The sequence below is a fragment of the Zingiber officinale genome, chromosome 11A, assembly GCF_018446385.1.
Source record: "Zingiber officinale cultivar Zhangliang chromosome 11A, Zo_v1.1, whole genome shotgun sequence".
Taxonomy (NCBI): domain Eukaryota; kingdom Viridiplantae; phylum Streptophyta; class Magnoliopsida; order Zingiberales; family Zingiberaceae; genus Zingiber; species Zingiber officinale.
Genome location: NC_056006.1, coordinates 97601468 through 97619261, shown reverse-complemented (window position 1 = coordinate 97619261; position 17794 = coordinate 97601468). Strand labels below are relative to the sequence as shown.

General features: G+C 38.1%; 3 protein-coding genes and 1 long non-coding RNA gene across 15 annotated transcripts; 3 read left to right on the top strand and 1 right to left on the bottom strand.

Annotated features, from left to right (window-relative positions):
- The first annotated feature begins 351 nt into the window (after positions 1-351).
- LOC122030851 (protein FAM91A1-like) lies at positions 352-9855 on the top strand. 7 transcript variants are annotated; one of them, XM_042589896.1, is made up of 11 exons: positions 352-524; positions 682-824; positions 1406-1523; positions 1839-1935; positions 2644-2750; positions 4812-4931; positions 5161-5314; positions 6006-6066; positions 6173-6537; positions 7118-8780; positions 9313-9855. In XM_042589896.1, the coding sequence occupies exons 2-11, from the start codon at positions 697-699 to the stop codon at positions 9569-9571; spliced, it is 3072 nt and encodes a 1023-aa protein (XP_042445830.1). In that variant the 5' UTR covers positions 352-524; positions 682-696; the 3' UTR covers positions 9572-9855. The 7 variants fall into 7 exon arrangements, with proteins under 7 accessions (XP_042445830.1, XP_042445828.1, XP_042445829.1 ...); XM_042589894.1 differs by having other exon boundaries at positions 4809-4931; XM_042589895.1 differs by having other exon boundaries at positions 352-528; positions 4809-4931.
- Positions 9856-10324: 469 nt separating this feature from the next.
- On the top strand, positions 10325-13813 carry LOC122031100 (pentatricopeptide repeat-containing protein At3g62470, mitochondrial-like). Of its 6 annotated transcripts, XM_042590178.1 has the most exons (4): positions 10325-12421; positions 13166-13208; positions 13279-13315; positions 13714-13813. In XM_042590178.1, exon 1 carries the CDS (start codon positions 10360-10362, stop codon positions 12322-12324), a length of 1965 nt encoding a protein of 654 aa, XP_042446112.1. In that variant the 5' UTR covers positions 10325-10359; the 3' UTR covers positions 12325-12421; positions 13166-13208; positions 13279-13315; positions 13714-13813. The 6 variants fall into 6 exon arrangements, with proteins under 6 accessions (XP_042446112.1, XP_042446113.1, XP_042446110.1 ...); XM_042590179.1 differs by lacking the exon at positions 13279-13315; XM_042590176.1 differs by lacking the exons at positions 13279-13315; positions 13714-13813 and adding an exon at positions 13316-13376.
- Positions 13368-15170, bottom strand: LOC122031101. Its single transcript, XM_042590180.1, has 7 exons — positions 14979-15170; positions 14821-14892; positions 14604-14668; positions 14077-14221; positions 13922-14002; positions 13693-13806; positions 13368-13611 (listed from the first exon to the last, which is right to left on the bottom strand). The coding sequence occupies exons 1-7, from the start codon at positions 15168-15170 to the stop codon at positions 13534-13536; spliced, it is 747 nt and encodes a 248-aa protein (XP_042446114.1). The 3' UTR covers positions 13368-13533.
- LOC122031102 lies at positions 14215-15436 on the top strand. The gene is made up of 2 exons (XR_006125734.1): positions 14215-14658; positions 14749-15436. It is a non-coding gene; the product is annotated as an uncharacterized LOC122031102 (long non-coding RNA).
- The last annotated feature ends 2358 nt before the right edge of the window (positions 15437-17794 follow it).

The window sequence follows — 17794 nt, the reverse complement described above, 5'->3', positions numbered from 1 at the left end:
AGCCTGGGATGATCGATTCAATTTCATGAAAATTTTTTATCAGTCACCAGGATAAATCGGGAAGTGCTCACAGCGAGTAGCTCAGGATTCTAATATCCTTTAATTGCGTGTCCCATTTGAAGGAAATTTTTTTATAAATTTATCATAGCTGGGCTTTAATCATGAATACTGGATGATAATCTAGATGTCCTGCTACCATAGCCCTGAGCAATAGCTTGGGTTTATTGAAATGGTTCAAAAGTGTTTAATTTTTTATTAATTATTAATAATATTTCCATTTTATTTTTATTATTCAACTGGCCGATCTGAATATTATAAGTAGCTGGTTGGCACTGAAGTAATAATAATCGGAGATTAGTAATTAATTAGGTGCATTCGAGTTCGACTTTGTCTCCGATCGAGTCTTCGTCTCCGCTCACTTCACAATCGCACCCCTTTGTGCTGGCATAAAAATCCGATCGACCAGGACAACCTGGATCGCAGATCTCGGTGCCGGTGCTGATCTGCCTCCGCTGCTTTTCTGTGTAGGTGTTGCTTCCAAAACCCTAACTCGATCTCACATCTCATGATTCGCGCTAGGATTTTTCTTGGTGATTCGAGAAAGATCGCTGCAGTTCGCTTCTGTAATTTATTGCTGAATAATCGATGCAGATGAGGTTCTTTTCCATTTTACCTGTGCAGTGGTTGGCTTAGGAGATGCAGCATATTCCAACGACAATTGAGGAGCAGCTCCTCTTGAAGGCGATAAGGGACGAAAGCCCATGGGAAAACTTGCCGAAGAGACTTCAGGCGGTGCTTGCTTCGAAAGAAGAGTGGCACAGAAGGTTCCGCTTCTGATTCTTCGTGTATTTGGACTGCCTTGTCAGATCGAGCATAGTAGTGTATTTATAGTTTCTGGTATGGAGTTCAGTCAAATGCTGGTCCCCTTGAAACCCAAACATTGGTTTTGCATGTTGGTTTTTGTCTTCGCGCCCCTGAATAATATTACGTTTCTGGTTCATGCTTTTGAATATGGAGCATTTTGCATGATCCTTTTTTGTAAAATTTGTAACTGTCAGTTGTATGCTTTGTTTGCATTCTTCATAAATAACATAAAATTTTTGTGGGGTGTGATTTAATACTTGCAAAAGCATGTGATTTCATGTTACCAGTCTTGAAAGCGTGATTTTATCTTATAACTAAAAATTCTCTGCAGCTCTTCTTAATATCTTTTCCAACCAAACTTTAATTTTTCCTAAACCAAAAAATGTTTCTGTTGCACTTTTCTTGTTTATCATCCAACAAATTTGTGGTTTAGAGCTTGTCGGATACAACTATTGATGTTTCTTATTGACTGTGTTTCTTTCATCTATAGATTACATGGAGTAGATATGTAGTCGATACTTAAATTTTATTATGGACACAGGATCATCAACCACTGCATCAAAAAACGTCTACAGTGGAATCATTGCTTTGCACGCAAAGTCTGCAAAGAAGGAGAATATTATGAAGAGATGATGCGCTATCTGCGTAAGAATCTAGCTGTATGTGCTGGAAACTGATTATTTTTTATGTATACCCATCTTTCTCCATGGTTCATAGACATTCTAATGTGCAGGGGATGTTAGCATGTAGCACTTTGCATAATGTGTAGGGGATGTTAGCATGTAGCACTTTGCATCTCTACTTGCACCTTTTTTTTTCACTTCATGTTTTTCCTTAATTTTGCCATGGTATTTTACAAATTTCTAAAATTTCCAAAACCTGATTATTTATAGTAGCTGGATGCACATTTTACTCTTGGTTTCAATTGTGTTTCTGATTCTTTAGTATTATGAATTGACATATTGCCCTTTCAGTTATTTCCCTACCATCTTGCGGAATATGTTTGCCGTGTAATGAGAGTGTCACCATTCAGATATTACTGTGACATGATCTTTGAAGTTTTGAAGAATGGTAATTCTCCATTTCTCTTAACTCCTACATTTAGTTCCTCTCTATATTTTCAACTCTCACCTTCGAGTAGCCTTTTTTATCTACGGATTTCCTTGCCTTATGAACATAAGAATGTGAAATAGAGTCTTGCTAAAACGTAGTTATGGATGAAAAGTAAGACCAGAGGACTTGTGTCTTAATTTTCATGTACTAATATTCCTGAAGCATTCTGGATTCTTTGCACAAATGGGATATAAACTTCATTGATGTTTCTAGCTGAAAAACAATCAATTTATATGTGTAATTATGCTAGCTAACAAAGTTTAAATTAAAGACCTCAAGTGCTGGGCTCTGCATTATCATGTAGCTGGTAGTTACTATTATGCTCAGTTTTACATTGACATCTTACTATTGATCATGTAGCAAAAACATCCAAACAAGTCCATTTCCATGTGGATTTCTGTGCAGAACTTTGCATTAAAGTGGGTACCTCAATATTTGTTTTGTTGAAGAACTTGGTAGTTTCTTCTATTTTATTGGCATGGATGGATACACAAGTGTTTTGTGTTTATTACACCTTGTTTTCTTTATTAGTTGCAGCGTTATTGTCTTCTCCCTTTTTGATCTTTCCTTTCTTACATTTGCGTGTTACACAAGAAAAGAATTTACACATGCCTTTATGGTCACAAAAGAACTTTATGCATATCTAACGTTCCAAATAATTCACAGAGCAACCTTACGATAGCATCCCAAATTTCAGTGCTGCAGATGCTCTGAGGCTTACAGGAATTGGACGAAACGAATACATCGATATTATGAACAAGTGCAGATCGAAGGTCCATTTATTTCTTATCATGTGTGCATGGAAGGGTTTGCCATTTCTTTAATTTGTTAACTTGGTTTGTTTTTCCATGTATAGTAGGCCTCATTTATTTTACTTTTTGTAATCCTGTGTGATTGCCTTTTTCATCCATTAATGTGTATATGTGGTTAACTCAATGTGCTAAGGTTGTGTGGATGATGAAAAATTAACCGGTGGTATTTTGCTAAGTTATCATTAGTGTACATACATTAATTATTAGTAGATTATTGTGCGTAACCATATTTATTTTGCATAGATATAGTCTATATGGGAGGTTTCTTTGGTTTTATAGAACCTTAACATTATCCTATCATTGACAACTGCATTCTCACTTCACCTACATTTGTGGTATGAGATTAGATCAATATCTCTGTAGAAAAAGATTAACAAATTGACGCTGTTATTTTTTATTCTAATGATGTCCAAGTGAGGGTGATTTATTCCATTCTTGCCTAATTATTTTCTTCCTAAGTCTATCTGCTTCACCTACGCCTTATTATCCACCATTCACCTTTTTACCTGTCATCTTCATTTTAAGAATCTAATGGTGAAAGTCTATCTTTTGGCATTTCTCTAGCGAACTCTATATTTTTGGCATTTTTCATAGAACTTTAGAAAAGTGTTAATTTCTTATAAAACTTTCTTGAACACTAAAAACTCAACAACTTGCTTTTCTTCATTTGTCTTCCATCATATACATGGGGACGTCGAAGGTATAAACATGATCCCCATTTTATTTGTGCATAAAATCCATCCATTTTGTAATAGTATCGAAGGTGGCCATATGAAGAACAAAAGGACTAAAGGAGAAACAGGTTCATGTTCTTACTAATGACTTTTTTTTTATTTGCTTGGCACAAACCATTTTCTTGATGACAATAGAATTTTAACAAGGAAATGTTCTTGTTATTGTTCACTTAAGTACATAGGTGAGTCACAATTTGGTGAGTCTATTGCCAAATCCAAATATTTTGGAAAGAATCCTAGAACAATTCCTTTCTTGATGATGGTTACTTAGGTTAATATTTCCAACTTCATGTTGTTAGCATTTAATGCCGGGATTACATTTTTTATTACTATCGATTAAGCACTAGATGCCCATCAGACTGATCCAATACTCAAACCACCTTTATGAAGTCATGTTTGTATGAATCAATTGTAATCTTTTGTGGAATACCTATTTCAACATACTACTTATTAGTGTGGGAGATCTAAAGATATCTTTAATTGCCATAATATGCAGAAGCAGGAAGCTCTAGTGTTGAGTGTGTTAGAATTAGTCTTAAGAATTGTTAGAATTACAATTATATGTTGATAGGTTTTTATCCCACATTGGGTATTGTATAATGATCCTCCTTATACAATTACAATATAGTATTTTATCCCTTTTAACTTGGTATTAGAGCAAATTCCTTTTTCAGTGTTAGGGTTTTCTTCTCAATCCCCTTGATGGCAAGCTGCAACGTGGATTTGATACTGATGCGACCATCGTTTCTTCTACCATGCCGCTGCAAAATCCTACATCTATAATTTATTTTCTCTCTCATTCAGCACCCACCCCTCTCAGTTTACTCCTATGAAACATCCATGCTATCCTCTACAACTCTACCATTCAGATCCGACTCTGAATTCCCAGAGGTTGTCCTTACTCACAACTGTATCCACAGTCCACACTGCATGTTCACCAAGCGTTGAATCTATGAAGACACTAGCTCACCGTTTACTACATGCTTGAAGTGTAATTTATAATCCATCAACTTCTGTCTTCTATACTTTTAAGTATCCAAGTTGGTTGGGCAAATGTTAACATTTAGTCTCCTTATACATTGGCTTGACTTCATATGATACTTTCCTACTTTTCAATCCAACAATACCATGGAATTTCAAATGAACTATTTGTTTTTTGTAATCTCATGATATTTGTCTGTTTCTTTTTCTCTCGTTCCATTTTTTCTTCAGATAGTGTTTAGCTGCTGCTGGACTTTGTTATTGCATTGAGCCCTGACTGGTATGTTTTCTTGGATGTTTCTAGAAGATTATGTGGAAGCTGAACAAGTCAATTGCTAAGGAATTGCTCCCCACACAGCCTGTGGATTTTCCAGTTGAGCCATGGTGGGGAGTTTGCCTTGTTAATTTCACACTGGAAGAATTCAAGGTCTGTTTCCTTGGCCACCTTTGTTGATAAATAGTGGAAATATGATAGGTGGTGTGCCTGCATATACTTTCACTTGTCATTCTGATCATACGAGTCGCCCAAATTTTGCTTCATGCATCTAGCTTAAAGATATTGACTATTCATTATTGATTCAGTGGAGATTCTTTCTTGGTAATGCTGTACTAGCCAATTGTTTGAATGGTTTCTAGTAACTTGGTTTCCTCTATAGAAACTCACTGAAGAAGAAACAGCAACCATAGACAAGGTCTGCAAGGAGGAAGCAAATTCCTTTGTTCTTTTTGATCCTGACATTGTAAGAGGTCTTTACAGAAGGGGATTGATATATTTTGATATTCCAGTTTATCCCGATGATCGGTTCAAAGGTATGTTCACATTAGGCACTGCTCAAATTAATTTGGCTAAATACTCATTACAAAATGATGGAGCTCGATGTATCCTTACCCTTTTCTAACCTAGTTGATATTAGTTTGGACTGTGGTGCATAGAATGTCTTGTCCATGCCCAATTGACACTTTGTTACATAAATGTTCCCGTCAATTAGTCATTTATCCACTGTATCATTTACATTTTGCTTTCTATTTTCAATGTTTCACTATCGACTTCATGTTATGTATGACTGATGCTGTGTATATATTAAAACTATACCACTTGATGAATTTAAGAAGCGTATGCAGTTTGTTTGAATAATAGTCCCTCATCGACTTTTCATTGAACAATATAAGGCGTGGCTGTCATAATTTGTCTTTAATAAACAATATTATTTCTCTTTCCACTTTGACTTGGTAGTGAAACAGGCGTTTTACCCTCAACAATTTCTGCCTCCCCCTATCCTTACATGTCAACTTTACCTTCACCTGACTGCTACAATACCACAGCAGGGTATTAAAGTAATTGGTGGTAGTGTACTGTTGTGCCTCGCTACTGTGCATTCACTTCTGTAGTTAGTAAATAGATCTTAATATTATTTTATAGAAAACTGTTTATTTTTTCCCTCATAGTTCTTTCTCAAGTCCTTTCGTATCTTCTTCACATGACTAACGTCTATTTATTCAGTTTCCAGGCTTGAAGGGTTTGTTTCAAACAGGGAACAATCCTATGAGGATCCAATTGAAGAGTAAGATACTTTGAGCAGAAGAGATTGTCAAACCAATGTTATGAATTTTATTTTTAACATTCTTCCTCATCAGGTATCTTTAGTTGCATATGAAATTTTGCTGCAGGTTGTTGTATGCAGTTTTTGTTGTCTCAAGTGAGAATGCTACTGTTGCTGAATTGGCAGCTACTCTGCAGGCTGACCTTTCTCAGCTGCAGGCAGCTGCATCATTTGCTTGCCGATTGGGCTGGGCTGTAAAGCTTTTGGATCCAGAATCTGTCCTTCATGATTCGAGCATTCATGGATTGGCTAACAATATACTAAGTGATGACGAGGAAGGTTCTAATGTTAGCATTAGCTCAGAAAAATCTGGTCAGCAGAATCATGGTTTGGTAGCCGAGAAAGATAGAACAATTTCTGGCATTGCTCATGTTGCTTTTGTTGTTGATGCCAATATAACTTCCTATTTGATGATGGGTTCTGTTTCACCAGGTTTGCTCCATTTTTTGTCTCATTGGTATTCTCACACGTCTTTTTGTATATCAGTTCTATTGCTGAATTGAACAGAGTAAAATTGAGTCACAAGAGTAAAGTTTCAACATTTCGAGGATGAAGTATGATGAGAAATCGTGAGGATAAAACCTCTACAAGATCAATTTTTTAAAATTAAGGCACAAGAGTAGAATTTCAACAGTTTGAGGATGAACTATGATGAGAAATCATGAGTATAAAACCGCTACAAGTCAATGAACTAGGACACCTTTTAGATTTGCTCAATATGAGCAAGTAAAGTTATACTCAATTCCTAGAAGTCAAAACTTTGTGCCCTTGCTCTCTTGAAGCTAGTATGTCATTGTTATAATCATTTCTCATATGCTGTGGTAGGTTTGTAGTGATGATATTGAGTTGTACTTTTTTTAAAAACAATAATTTCATATAATTAAACATCATGATTCACTCAATAACCACTTAGGAACAAGAGAATTTTATCTCCTACTGCTTTGATTACACAGGTAGGATTTTTTTAATATTTATTAGTTAGTTGTACTAATTCCTTATCTATTGCTTGCAGGTTTGAAGTCTCATGCTGTAACGCTCTATGAAGCTGGAAAACTTGGTGATTCTAGTATTGCTGAACTCTGCAAGGATCTTTCTACATTAGAAGGGAAAAAATTTGAGGGTGAATTACAGGAATTTGCCAATCACGCTTACAGCCTTCGTTGTGTCCTTGAGTGTCTTCATTCTGGTGGAATAGCTGAAGATGACAAGAATGAGAGAACAATCAATTCAGTTGATACACGACTCCATCAGTCTGGTGGAGTAGATAATGGTGACAAGAATGAGAGAGCAATTAATCAAACTGGTATACAGAATTACTTTGTGGATGCTACAAGTTCACTTATATCTGAAATTGAGATTTCAGACACAAATGAAGCAAAGATATATCATAATGTTGATTCTTCAACACACAGTCACACTAATATTCACCGGACTGATTCTTCTGAGGAATGTGATGGTGCAAATGTTCATCTTCTACCATATTCAGAAACTTCAGCTAAAGATAACACATCTAGACAGGAAAATTATTCACCTTGGGATCAAAAGATTCCATCTTTAGATGGTCCAGAAAACGAAAAGATCATTCAAAAAAGAAAAAGGAAGTACCGTGTTGATATTCTTCGTTGTGAAAGCTTGGCTTCTCTTGCACCGGCAACATTAGATCGTCTGTTTCTCAGGGACTATGATATTATTGTGTCAATGGTTCCACTTCCTGCTTCATCAGTTTTACCAGGTTCTTCAGGTCCGTTCCACTTCGGTCCACCCTCATATTCTTCAATGACACCATGGATGAAACTAGTTTTATATACTATAGTGGAAAATGGACCTATCTCAGTTGTCTTGATGAAAGGACAGTGTTTGCGATTGCTTCCTGCCCCATTAGCTGGTTGTGAGAAGGCACTAATATGGTCTTGGGATGGTTCTACAGTCGGAGGCCTTGGAGGCAAGTTTGAAGGGAATTTGGTTAATGGAAATGTATTATTACATTGCTTAAACTCAATCCTTAAGCATTCGGCTGTGCTGGTTCAACCTCTTAGTAGATATGATCTTGATAATTCAGGAAGAATGGTGACTGTGGATATTGCATTACCGCTTAAGAATTTTGATGGATCTGTTCAACCTGTTGGATCAGACATGGGACTAGATCCAGAAGGAATTGCAAACTTAAATACATTGTTAGAGGAGCTCTCTACCAAAATAGAATTATTAACAGTTGGTTATATTCGCCTTCTAAGATTGAGGAAGGTGATACAGTCAGAGATGTTTTCTTCAGATGATGAAAAGTATGAATGGGTTCCTTTAAGCTTGGAATTTGGAATTCCTTTGTTTAATCCCAAATTGTGTAGCAGAATTTGTGAAAGGATATTCTCATCACATTTACTGCAAACAGACTGGCTTAGCGAACACCATGATGCAATGCAAAGTCTAAGAAAAAGATTGCGTGAGCTTTGCTCTGAATACCAAGCAACAGGCCCAACAGCAAAGCTGTTTTACCATATCGATCGGGTTCGGGAATCACCTCGTCATTTGATCAGCTATGCAAGTGGAAAATGGAGCCCACATTTGGACCCTTCAACGCCAATTTCTTCAGCCTCTAGTGAACATCAGAGGCTCAAACTTGTAAATCGGCAACGGTGTCGAACAGAGATTCTTAGCTTTGATGGGAACATGCTCAGGTAATTCAACAATATGGTTTGCATTCTATTTTATAACTATTGAAAGGGATTTATGAGCTTTATTGTTTTCCATTTGAACCTGCAATTTAATTTTTATTTTCCAGAATGTGGCAATTAAAAATCTATCAAAAATCTCAATTTTCTTAAATCTTTTTCAACTCTCCTTTTAATTTTTATTATCTTTTTTTTATCATAAATTTGAAGTCTCTAAAGATAATAAAATTTCTTAATTTTATTCTAGCACCGCTATGTTCTAAACTTTTTGAGCTTGTGCTTCAATATATATTATACATTTGTCAACTGTTTCTCCATTTGAAATGTGCTATCTGATCTTCTCTTCCTTTTTATGCTGATGAACATGATGCCTGACTGTGGTCTTATGAAGGATCACACAATGAGTTTTGCATCAACTATCACAGTTTGTCATCATTTATTTCTGATATCTAATTGTTTCTGTAAAAAGTTAGCTATGTAGACTGACTATTTGTTGCCTTGATTCTGTCTAACTCTCTTGAAGTTTGTCTGCCTGCAGGTCTTATGCACTTGGTTCTATTTATGAAACTGGTGGACATCCATTTGAAGAGTCAACGTCTTCTGGTGGAACAAAACATGAATCTGATGAGGACAACAGTCGAGAAGTTGCCCTGCCTGGTGTTAATTTATTGTTTGACGGGGCATTGTTGCACCCATTTGATATAGGTGCATGCTTGCAAGCTAGACAGCCTGTTTTGCTAATAGCCGAGGCATCATCCGCATCTACTTCAATGCAGGAAACTAGGACGTCCTTATAGTGTTATAACTTACAAGTTCGAGACAAGGCTAGCATGTCTCCTTTGTTTACTTGAGCAGTTCTCTTGCAGCATCTTTGAAGACTCACTGTCGCCGTTCTATTCCAAGTATTATTTAATTCAAGCAGGTTCTTTGTCCAACTATGATTGACCAAAATTTTCGAGAATTTTTGGTTTGTCCATAAAATTTTCTTATCCGGGAGAATGAGTTGTGATATCATATATGCTCTATATTCCTTGTACACTTTGATCCTCTGCAACTACATTATGGTTGTTCTAGGCTGTAAGTAGTTTATTTGAAGAATATGATGAGGATAGATCTGCCTTTAAAAGGAGGAATAAAAAAGATGTGAGAATTTCTCTTAATAGTAGATTCAATCCCAACCAATCGAATACCAAGTTTAAATAGATGAATGTTATATGACCTTGTTGTTGCTAATATAAACTAATAGTCATGATTTCTAATTTAGTGATTCTTTTTTCATCAAAATACTTCTCCTAAAATAAGATAAAGTAAAATAAGAAGATAGAAATCAACAGTGCACTAGTGACATGTTACTTTTCTAATTTAGTGATTCTTTTATCAACTCAATTATTTTTCATCGGGTTTAATATCCTGCACATTGACGGTGTGTAACATTTATGTAACATCTATGGATAAATAAGAAGATAGAAATAATAGGGAGCTCCTTTAAATTTTAAAACTTAGGAGTGCCTTTTTGTTTTTGTTTTTTCAAATACAAATAGCGAAATTGCCGAACAACAGAGGAGGAATCCATTGGACGTTCCAGATGAAAACATTTTTCGCGATTCGCCTTCATGATTCATCGTGTCTCTTGTGGAAGTCTGGGACTTCTGCCGCACTGCCTTCTTCCCCGAGCCCTAGCAAATCCGCCGTTGATGGCCGACGACTGGCTCTGCTCTTGAACGAAGCCCAGTTTCACCCTTACATTTCCCGCTTCTCCTCCTCGTTCGTCGCCGCAATCATCTTCCATGGCGCCCTCCCCCCTGATCCACGCACTTCGGACCCGATTCAGGGAAGCGAAGGTCGGAGTGGAGGACAACGACCGGTCTGTATTCCTCCTTTGCCCCTGTCTCGTTGTCCGGATCTTACTCCTCCTCGTGGCTTTCATCGTGCTCGCCGTCAAGTTTCGCCTCTTCTGCCGTGGTCTCTTCCGATCCACGCTCGCCCGCCTCATCCTCACGGACAAGTGCCACCCTTCCACCCGAACGCCGTATCTCGATTCTACTGCGCCTCGTCTTCTGCCTCCGATTCGGATGCGGATTCTAGCAGCGAGGTCCCCTCGCGTCCATCCGACGCGCAGGAGGCGGAGCGCGTTTGTAAAGTGATTGACGACCTCTTGCTCTCTGATCGGAGCATGGAGGCTGTGCTTGATAATTCCATGGTCGACCTCAGCTCCTCTCTCGTGGTTAACGTCCTCCAACGTTTCCGACACGCCCACAAGCCAGCTTACCGGTTCTTCCGTTGGGCCCATGGGCGCCCGGGCTTCTCCCATGACTCTGAGACCTACACGAAGATGCTTAGCGTTCTCAGTAAGACGAGACAGTTTGAGACGATGATGGAGTTTCTGGAAGAAATGGGCAGGAAGGAATTCTTAAATATGGACGCTTTCAAGATTGCGATTATTGGTTTTTCAGCCGCTCGTCAGATAAAGAAATCATTGGCCATTTTTCAGCTGATGAAAAAATTCAACTTTAACGCTGGACAAGAGACATTCAACTGCTTGATCGAAGCTTTAGCGAAAGGAAAGCTCGGGAAGGAAGCTCAAGCACTCTTTGACAAGATGAAAGATCAGTACCCACCTGACCTCCGGACCTATACCTTTCTCCTCTCAGGGTGGTTCAAGTTGAAGAATCTCACGGAGGCTAGTAGAGTCTGGAATGAGATGCTGGATATGGGATTCGAGCCAGATGTTGTTGTATATAATACAATGATCGATGGCTTGATTTTGGGACACAGGAGATCAGATGCAATCAAGCTTCTCGAGCTCATGAAAGCTAAGGGCCCAGCTCCAAATGCTAGGACATACACAATCGTGATACAAGACCTCTGCAAGGCTGGGAAGATGGATCTTGCAGTCAATCGTTTCCAGGAAATGCTGGATGCAGGATGTGCCCGGGATGTTGCAACCTACACTTGCTTGATTGTGGGGTTTGGAAATGATCGGCAAATGGATAAAGTTTCTTCGCTGCTGAGTGAGATGACTGAGAAAGGATGCCCACCGGATGCTCGGACATACAATGCCTTGATTAAACTCATGACTAACAGAAACATGCAGGGTGATGCTGTTAGGATCTACAAGGAAATGATTAAAAAGGGCTTTGAGCCCACAATTCACACATATAATATGCTTATGAAATCTTGCTTCCATGGAAATAATTATCAGATGGGTTGTGCTGCGTGGGAAGAGATGGGACATAAGGGTATTTGCCCAGATATAAATTCTTATACTGTCTTTATTGGAGGCCATATACGCCACGGAAGGCCAGGATTGGCATGCAAATACTTGGAAGAGATGATAAGCAAAGGAATGCAAGCTCCTCAGATAGACTACAATAAGTTCGTAGCTGATTTTGCTAGGATAGGAAATCCTAATATACTATATGATTTGGCACAGAAGATGAATTTCTCTGGGAAGTTTAAGGTCTCCAATGTCTTCCATGGTTGGGCAGAGAGAATGAAGAAGAGAGTCATAAGGCGAAGACCCAATCAGACTGGAAGACGTCTTTTCTAAGACTGACTGATCAAGACAAGCATACTTAAACTAAGAGAAACATTAACTAAGGCTACTTGGAAGATGTTGATGTAACATAGCTGAGTTTCTTCTTCTGGTATGTGATTTCAGGTGCTACTTCTATTATGTGTTTGCACATGATTTTGAAAATTTGTAACTGCTGATACCCGACATTTTCCGTGTGTGACCATCGGTATCTGTATTTCTTCTGTCTCCTTCATAGATTGTATGCATTGATGAAACTGGATTGGAGTTATAGACATACTCTTTGCATTACATATTAATAGGCTCAGCTGTTTCTCAAGGATGCATTTCAAACTATTATATGGCTTGACTGAGACTCATGGATTTTTTTTTCTCATATAATGATTATGCTAATTGATAATGTTGTTTGGCTCTAATTTTGATGAATCTATTCATTTACATCTTCCCTAATTTTACATGATGAAAATATGCCTAGATCGAAATTTTATCACCATTTCATGCTTTCACTTAGGTGAACTATTATGGTGTTGCAGAGAAAACTTCTTTACTGATTGTTTGTGTTGTTTTTTTTTCTATTTTTTTCTTCTTTTTTTTTAAAATAACAAACTAGTTAAGACGGTATCATTAAATGTGACAGGGCTATCGAACTATATTAACTTATGTTTCTTGTATCTAGTATTTGTATGCTGGACCTTGTGTATTTTAGCTTTTCATAAAATGCAAATGAAATAATATCTTGAAACTGAAACTTTATAGTGTTACAAACATATTATCATTACATGTTGTAAATGTTCCAACTCAATAAATTAAAGTCCCTTGATTTAATTTGATCTGATGACATTTGTTTTGTGTTCAGTTTTTGGCTATGGATACACGCTCATACCGAATCCCATGACCTTGTAAGATCCCTCAGCATAATGAGTCATTCAAAAGTAATCTTCACAATGTTTTACAGTATAAACATTACAGGTTTTGGCATTGCATACTAACTAAACAACCGGTACAGGTTTGAACATTCGATGCCTCTTTTATTTCTTGCCTTTTTTCTTTTACTTTGAAGCTGCTCATAAAGAAGAAACGGAAGGGCTGTTTCATTAGCTATGGCCATCAGTACCTCAATACAAGTGAAATTTACAAATACACTGCCTCGGCACTGTGTTAATAGGAACAAGATGCCAGAGACTGAAGAAGGATTGGGAAATTAAGAATGATACAAATGTGTAGTCATAAACTTATTTGAATTCTGTGCTCGTCGTAGTGCTCTTCCAAATTTTCTCTCTGCGTGGAGAAAATTTCTTCGATCTGTAGAACGATTACAATAAAAACTCGAAGATAGCAAATAAGAGAAAATAGGGAAGTAGAAGGAGGAATAAAATAACTTACCTGAAGCTGCTGCTGCTGTAGGTTATCTTCTTGTTCCGCTTCCTGTAATACTGCAATGAACCGCATTACCAAGTAGAGTGGCAGAAGGATTCCACTGGCTCTCAGTAGGAACAGCTGTGAAACAGGCATGATCTTAGCTATTTTGACTCAGTTACATTTACATTTTATTCTTGTTTACATTTATTTATTTATTAATAATTCAGGTTTTCAGAATTTGTCCGATACTTACAGTGAGAATGGTGAATGCATAATGATCCTCCCCAGCGGTCATCACACCAACGAGGTTTCTAACCAACAAGATGACAATGAACTGAAAGCAAATCAAAGCAAATCATCAGTTACAACAAAGCCCAACCGGCTTAGAATGTGACTCGTCTGACATACAATGAGGGCGACCGATCGGAAGTACGACGCCCGAAAGCTGGACGCCGGCGAGCACTCAGCGTAGTCGGAATCTCCATCGTCATTGACGGAAACAAACTCCGGGTTCCGAGGGTCATAATTGATCCTGGGAACTTCCAAGCTTCCTCTGCCAAGAATGAACGCAGCTGCTTAACTAACAATCATATGAAAGTAATTACTGATGTGCTGTGTGGTGTGCATGTGCATCTCAACTGAGAATCTGCTCATTATTTTTTGGGCCCCACTATATCCATAATTGAAAGCAGGAGTAGGGTTGGAACATGGGAGAAGGATGCAAACTCAAGGAGGAGGAGAGTAGAGAGGTATGGGCCAGTAGGCCACCCACAATAAAGCCAAAGGCTTCAAATTCAAACAAGAAAGGAAAAAAAAATGTGCTCAGCAATCAGCTTCAATGGAACAGGACATGAGGGGGGAGGCCCAAGAAATGTGATACTGAAAAAGAAAAAGGGGGAAAAAATTTACAGCCAGGTGAAGAGAGTTTAAGCTACCTGATCGTCACTTCCACATCCACCAAGGCCTTCTTCTGATTGACGGTGTATCCAGGTTCAAAATTCTGCAGAAAGCATCTTATTCTTCATGAATCTGTTTATTAATCCATTAATCTCGAAGAAAATAACGAGAATCCAATTTCAGAACATGTGATTCTTGAGGAGGACATCATATCGATCGAGCTAGAAATTGTGCTCAGCCGGCAGGAACACTGACCTGGAGGCAAATCTCGCAGACAACGCTTCCCTTCTCGTCGCACCATCTCTGTATGCATTCCCTGTGAGCAAACTGGAATCGAACGCAAGATCAGACCTTTACGCACAAACCGCCGTCGCGATCGCGCGAGAAGACGAGAAGGGAAGGAAAGGCCTGACCTTGAGCGTGCCGGAGCAAGCGCAGGGGGATTCCATGGCAGTCGACCGTTCTTCCTCTTCCTCGTGGCAAATCCTGCAGAGGCACACGGTAACGGCAGCGGCGGCAGCAGGAGAGCAAACGGAATCCTGTTGATGAAGATGATGGTGATCATCTATCAGAAATCTAATCTCTTCTCGCCCTGCAAACTCCATCCCTCTCGTTCCTTCTCCCCTTTTTTTTTTCCAGTAAATTAAATCGGTAGCCTGTTCTTGGTGCTGGAAGATATAAATAAGGATGGGAAATCGGAGGGAGAAAAGGACGGATATGTCCTCATCAATCGGCAAGCGAGTAGATAGATAGAGGAAGATGAAGAGAGTCTCGTGTTGTTGGTCTACGATTGGAACTTGGATTTGGATTGATAAACAGTTGAGAGTCTGACCACCAAAGTTGAAATTGAAATGTTCCAAGTTGTATTGTTCCCCTCCCTCCCCCTTCCTGGATATGCAGAGTTCTAGACATGTTTTGATCCCTCATGATCTTATTTAAGGGTGGGCTATCTAACTTCAACCGTCCAATATATCCTGAAACTCCAATTCAAAATCTGCTCGATTCATGCTTACCGATGTCTTAGTCGTGCTCAATCAAACCAGTTTATAGTCTTGGAAACGTGTAACTTGTGGTTCTAGCATAAAATGTAATATTCTTGATGGGATGGAAAAGTCATGCTGTCAACCAAAGTCAAAATATTAAATGCTACTTATGGAGGGTCAAATTCATCGTAAAAGGAACTCAAGTTGAGTCTGATAAATCCAATATACTTATTCCACAGACGCAAAGCTAAACAAGAACAAGTCAGTTACCATAGCTCCTGTCTTAACTCAAATCCCTACTCAGCCTCAAGCCCTAGCACCAGCCCTTAGTCTCGGCTTCAATTACCATAGCCCTTGTCTCAGTCAAATCTTGACACCTTCCTTGGTTCAGCCCTAAGCCCCATCATCAGCCCTCAGTCTTGGGCCTCTTAGGTAGGGGTGAGTATTTGATCAATTCGGTACATAAATTAATCGAATTAGTCGAAAATTAATTTCGTATTCGTTAACTAAATCAAATCAAAATTTTATTAAAATCAAATTAACCGAATTGGTTATTTCAGTTAACACTTAATTAATTAAATTTGTTTAAAATAACAATAAAAAAAATTTATACAAAATTAATATCAAATTAATCAAATTCTCACCTTTAGTCTTGGCTTCAACTACTAACAGTCTCTTAATCTTGACAACAAACTCCCTTGCAATCTCTCAATCTCGACAAGAAACTCCCTTGCAGTCTTAGCGACAGACTTTCTTTTAGTCTCGGTGACATACTCCCTAAGTTTTGGCAACAAACGTCCTCTTAGTCTCAGCGACATAATCCCTTTCCGTCCTTGTTGCCATCACTAACATCATGTTTGTCTCAGCTTCATTCGTCGACGTCCTCTCTCTGCATTGAATTCTCACATCGTCTTAGTCTTGATTTCAGATCCTGACTTTGTCTATTCTTAAGGTTATTTCACATCAACTTCATTTTTTCTACTCTCAACGTTTACACCCTAGGCGAGCTCGCTGACCGTAACTACGAATATTTCAGGACGCGTAACATCCTAAGAATAGGGAGCGGTTACGAAGTTGCTAGACCCGATCTCCTAGATGCTCCCCTACGAACACGTGGTGCTGGATGAGAGGAGCGGCGGCTAACGGTTGCTAGATCTAGTCCCCTCATTGACTCCATAATGATGATGTTTTGGCGGACGTGGGGAGGCCTTCTAGGGAATCATATAAACACTCATGAAGATAATAACAAAGGATTCCCAATCTTTCTAGAAATCATAGACCATGTTTTACCCTTCATCTCCATCTTCTTCTTGCATATTATCCCAACTAAATTCTAATTTGAACATCGGAATGACTTTGGGATCCGTCCCACTACTAGTCTAACTCTCTTTTAGAATACATTTTAGGCTCTTTCATTTCAATCATCGACAATCTTTGAAAAAAAAAAAGTGTGTCGATAAGTTTGTTGATTGATGATTTGACTACCTACGATATTTGACTGAAACAATTATGATAAAAGATATTTCAGTGAAAAAATGATTAATATTTTTTTCCTTCAAATTCTAAGTCTGTTCTATATATGTTGATTGTCTTAAGTTTTATATGTAGTATATTTTTGTTACAGGTCTTATCCTATCAATTCATCGTCTTTTATATATACATATATATTGTTCAGCATAGGACAAAATAATTTCGTAGGTTTTGAATGGCTGCCATTTGCGCTTTGCAATCACACGTGTGGTTGTGTAGCATGATTATGCTATCTTTCATGCTTCGTCTTTAGATTATGTAAAAAAAAAAAAATTATAATATTAATTTATATTCGACCGTCAAATAATTAGATAGTGTAAAAAAAATTTTCTCGAACACATACATTCGTTAGAAATTATTACAATAAAATTGTCATCCTTTTTGTCTAATTTGACACCCAGTGGGAACTACTAGGTTGAACTCGCGACTTTATGCCTGGACGGCGGTTCGGTTAATTAATTAATTAAACAATTAATTTGAAAAAGTCCCCTAATATACCCTGCTCTAGATATTGACTCTCTTAATCCTCTTGAACAAACTGGATTCGACACAAAATCCAGTCGCCGCCGTGATGTGGGATATAACGTCTTAGTCAACGCCACATTTTGCTATTTGATTAAGCAAACTTTGAATTTAGGACGATTGATTTGATTGTATGAAAATTTTTAATAAATTAGGAAGCACTTGTAATGAATGATTCAAAAGTACAACCTCCC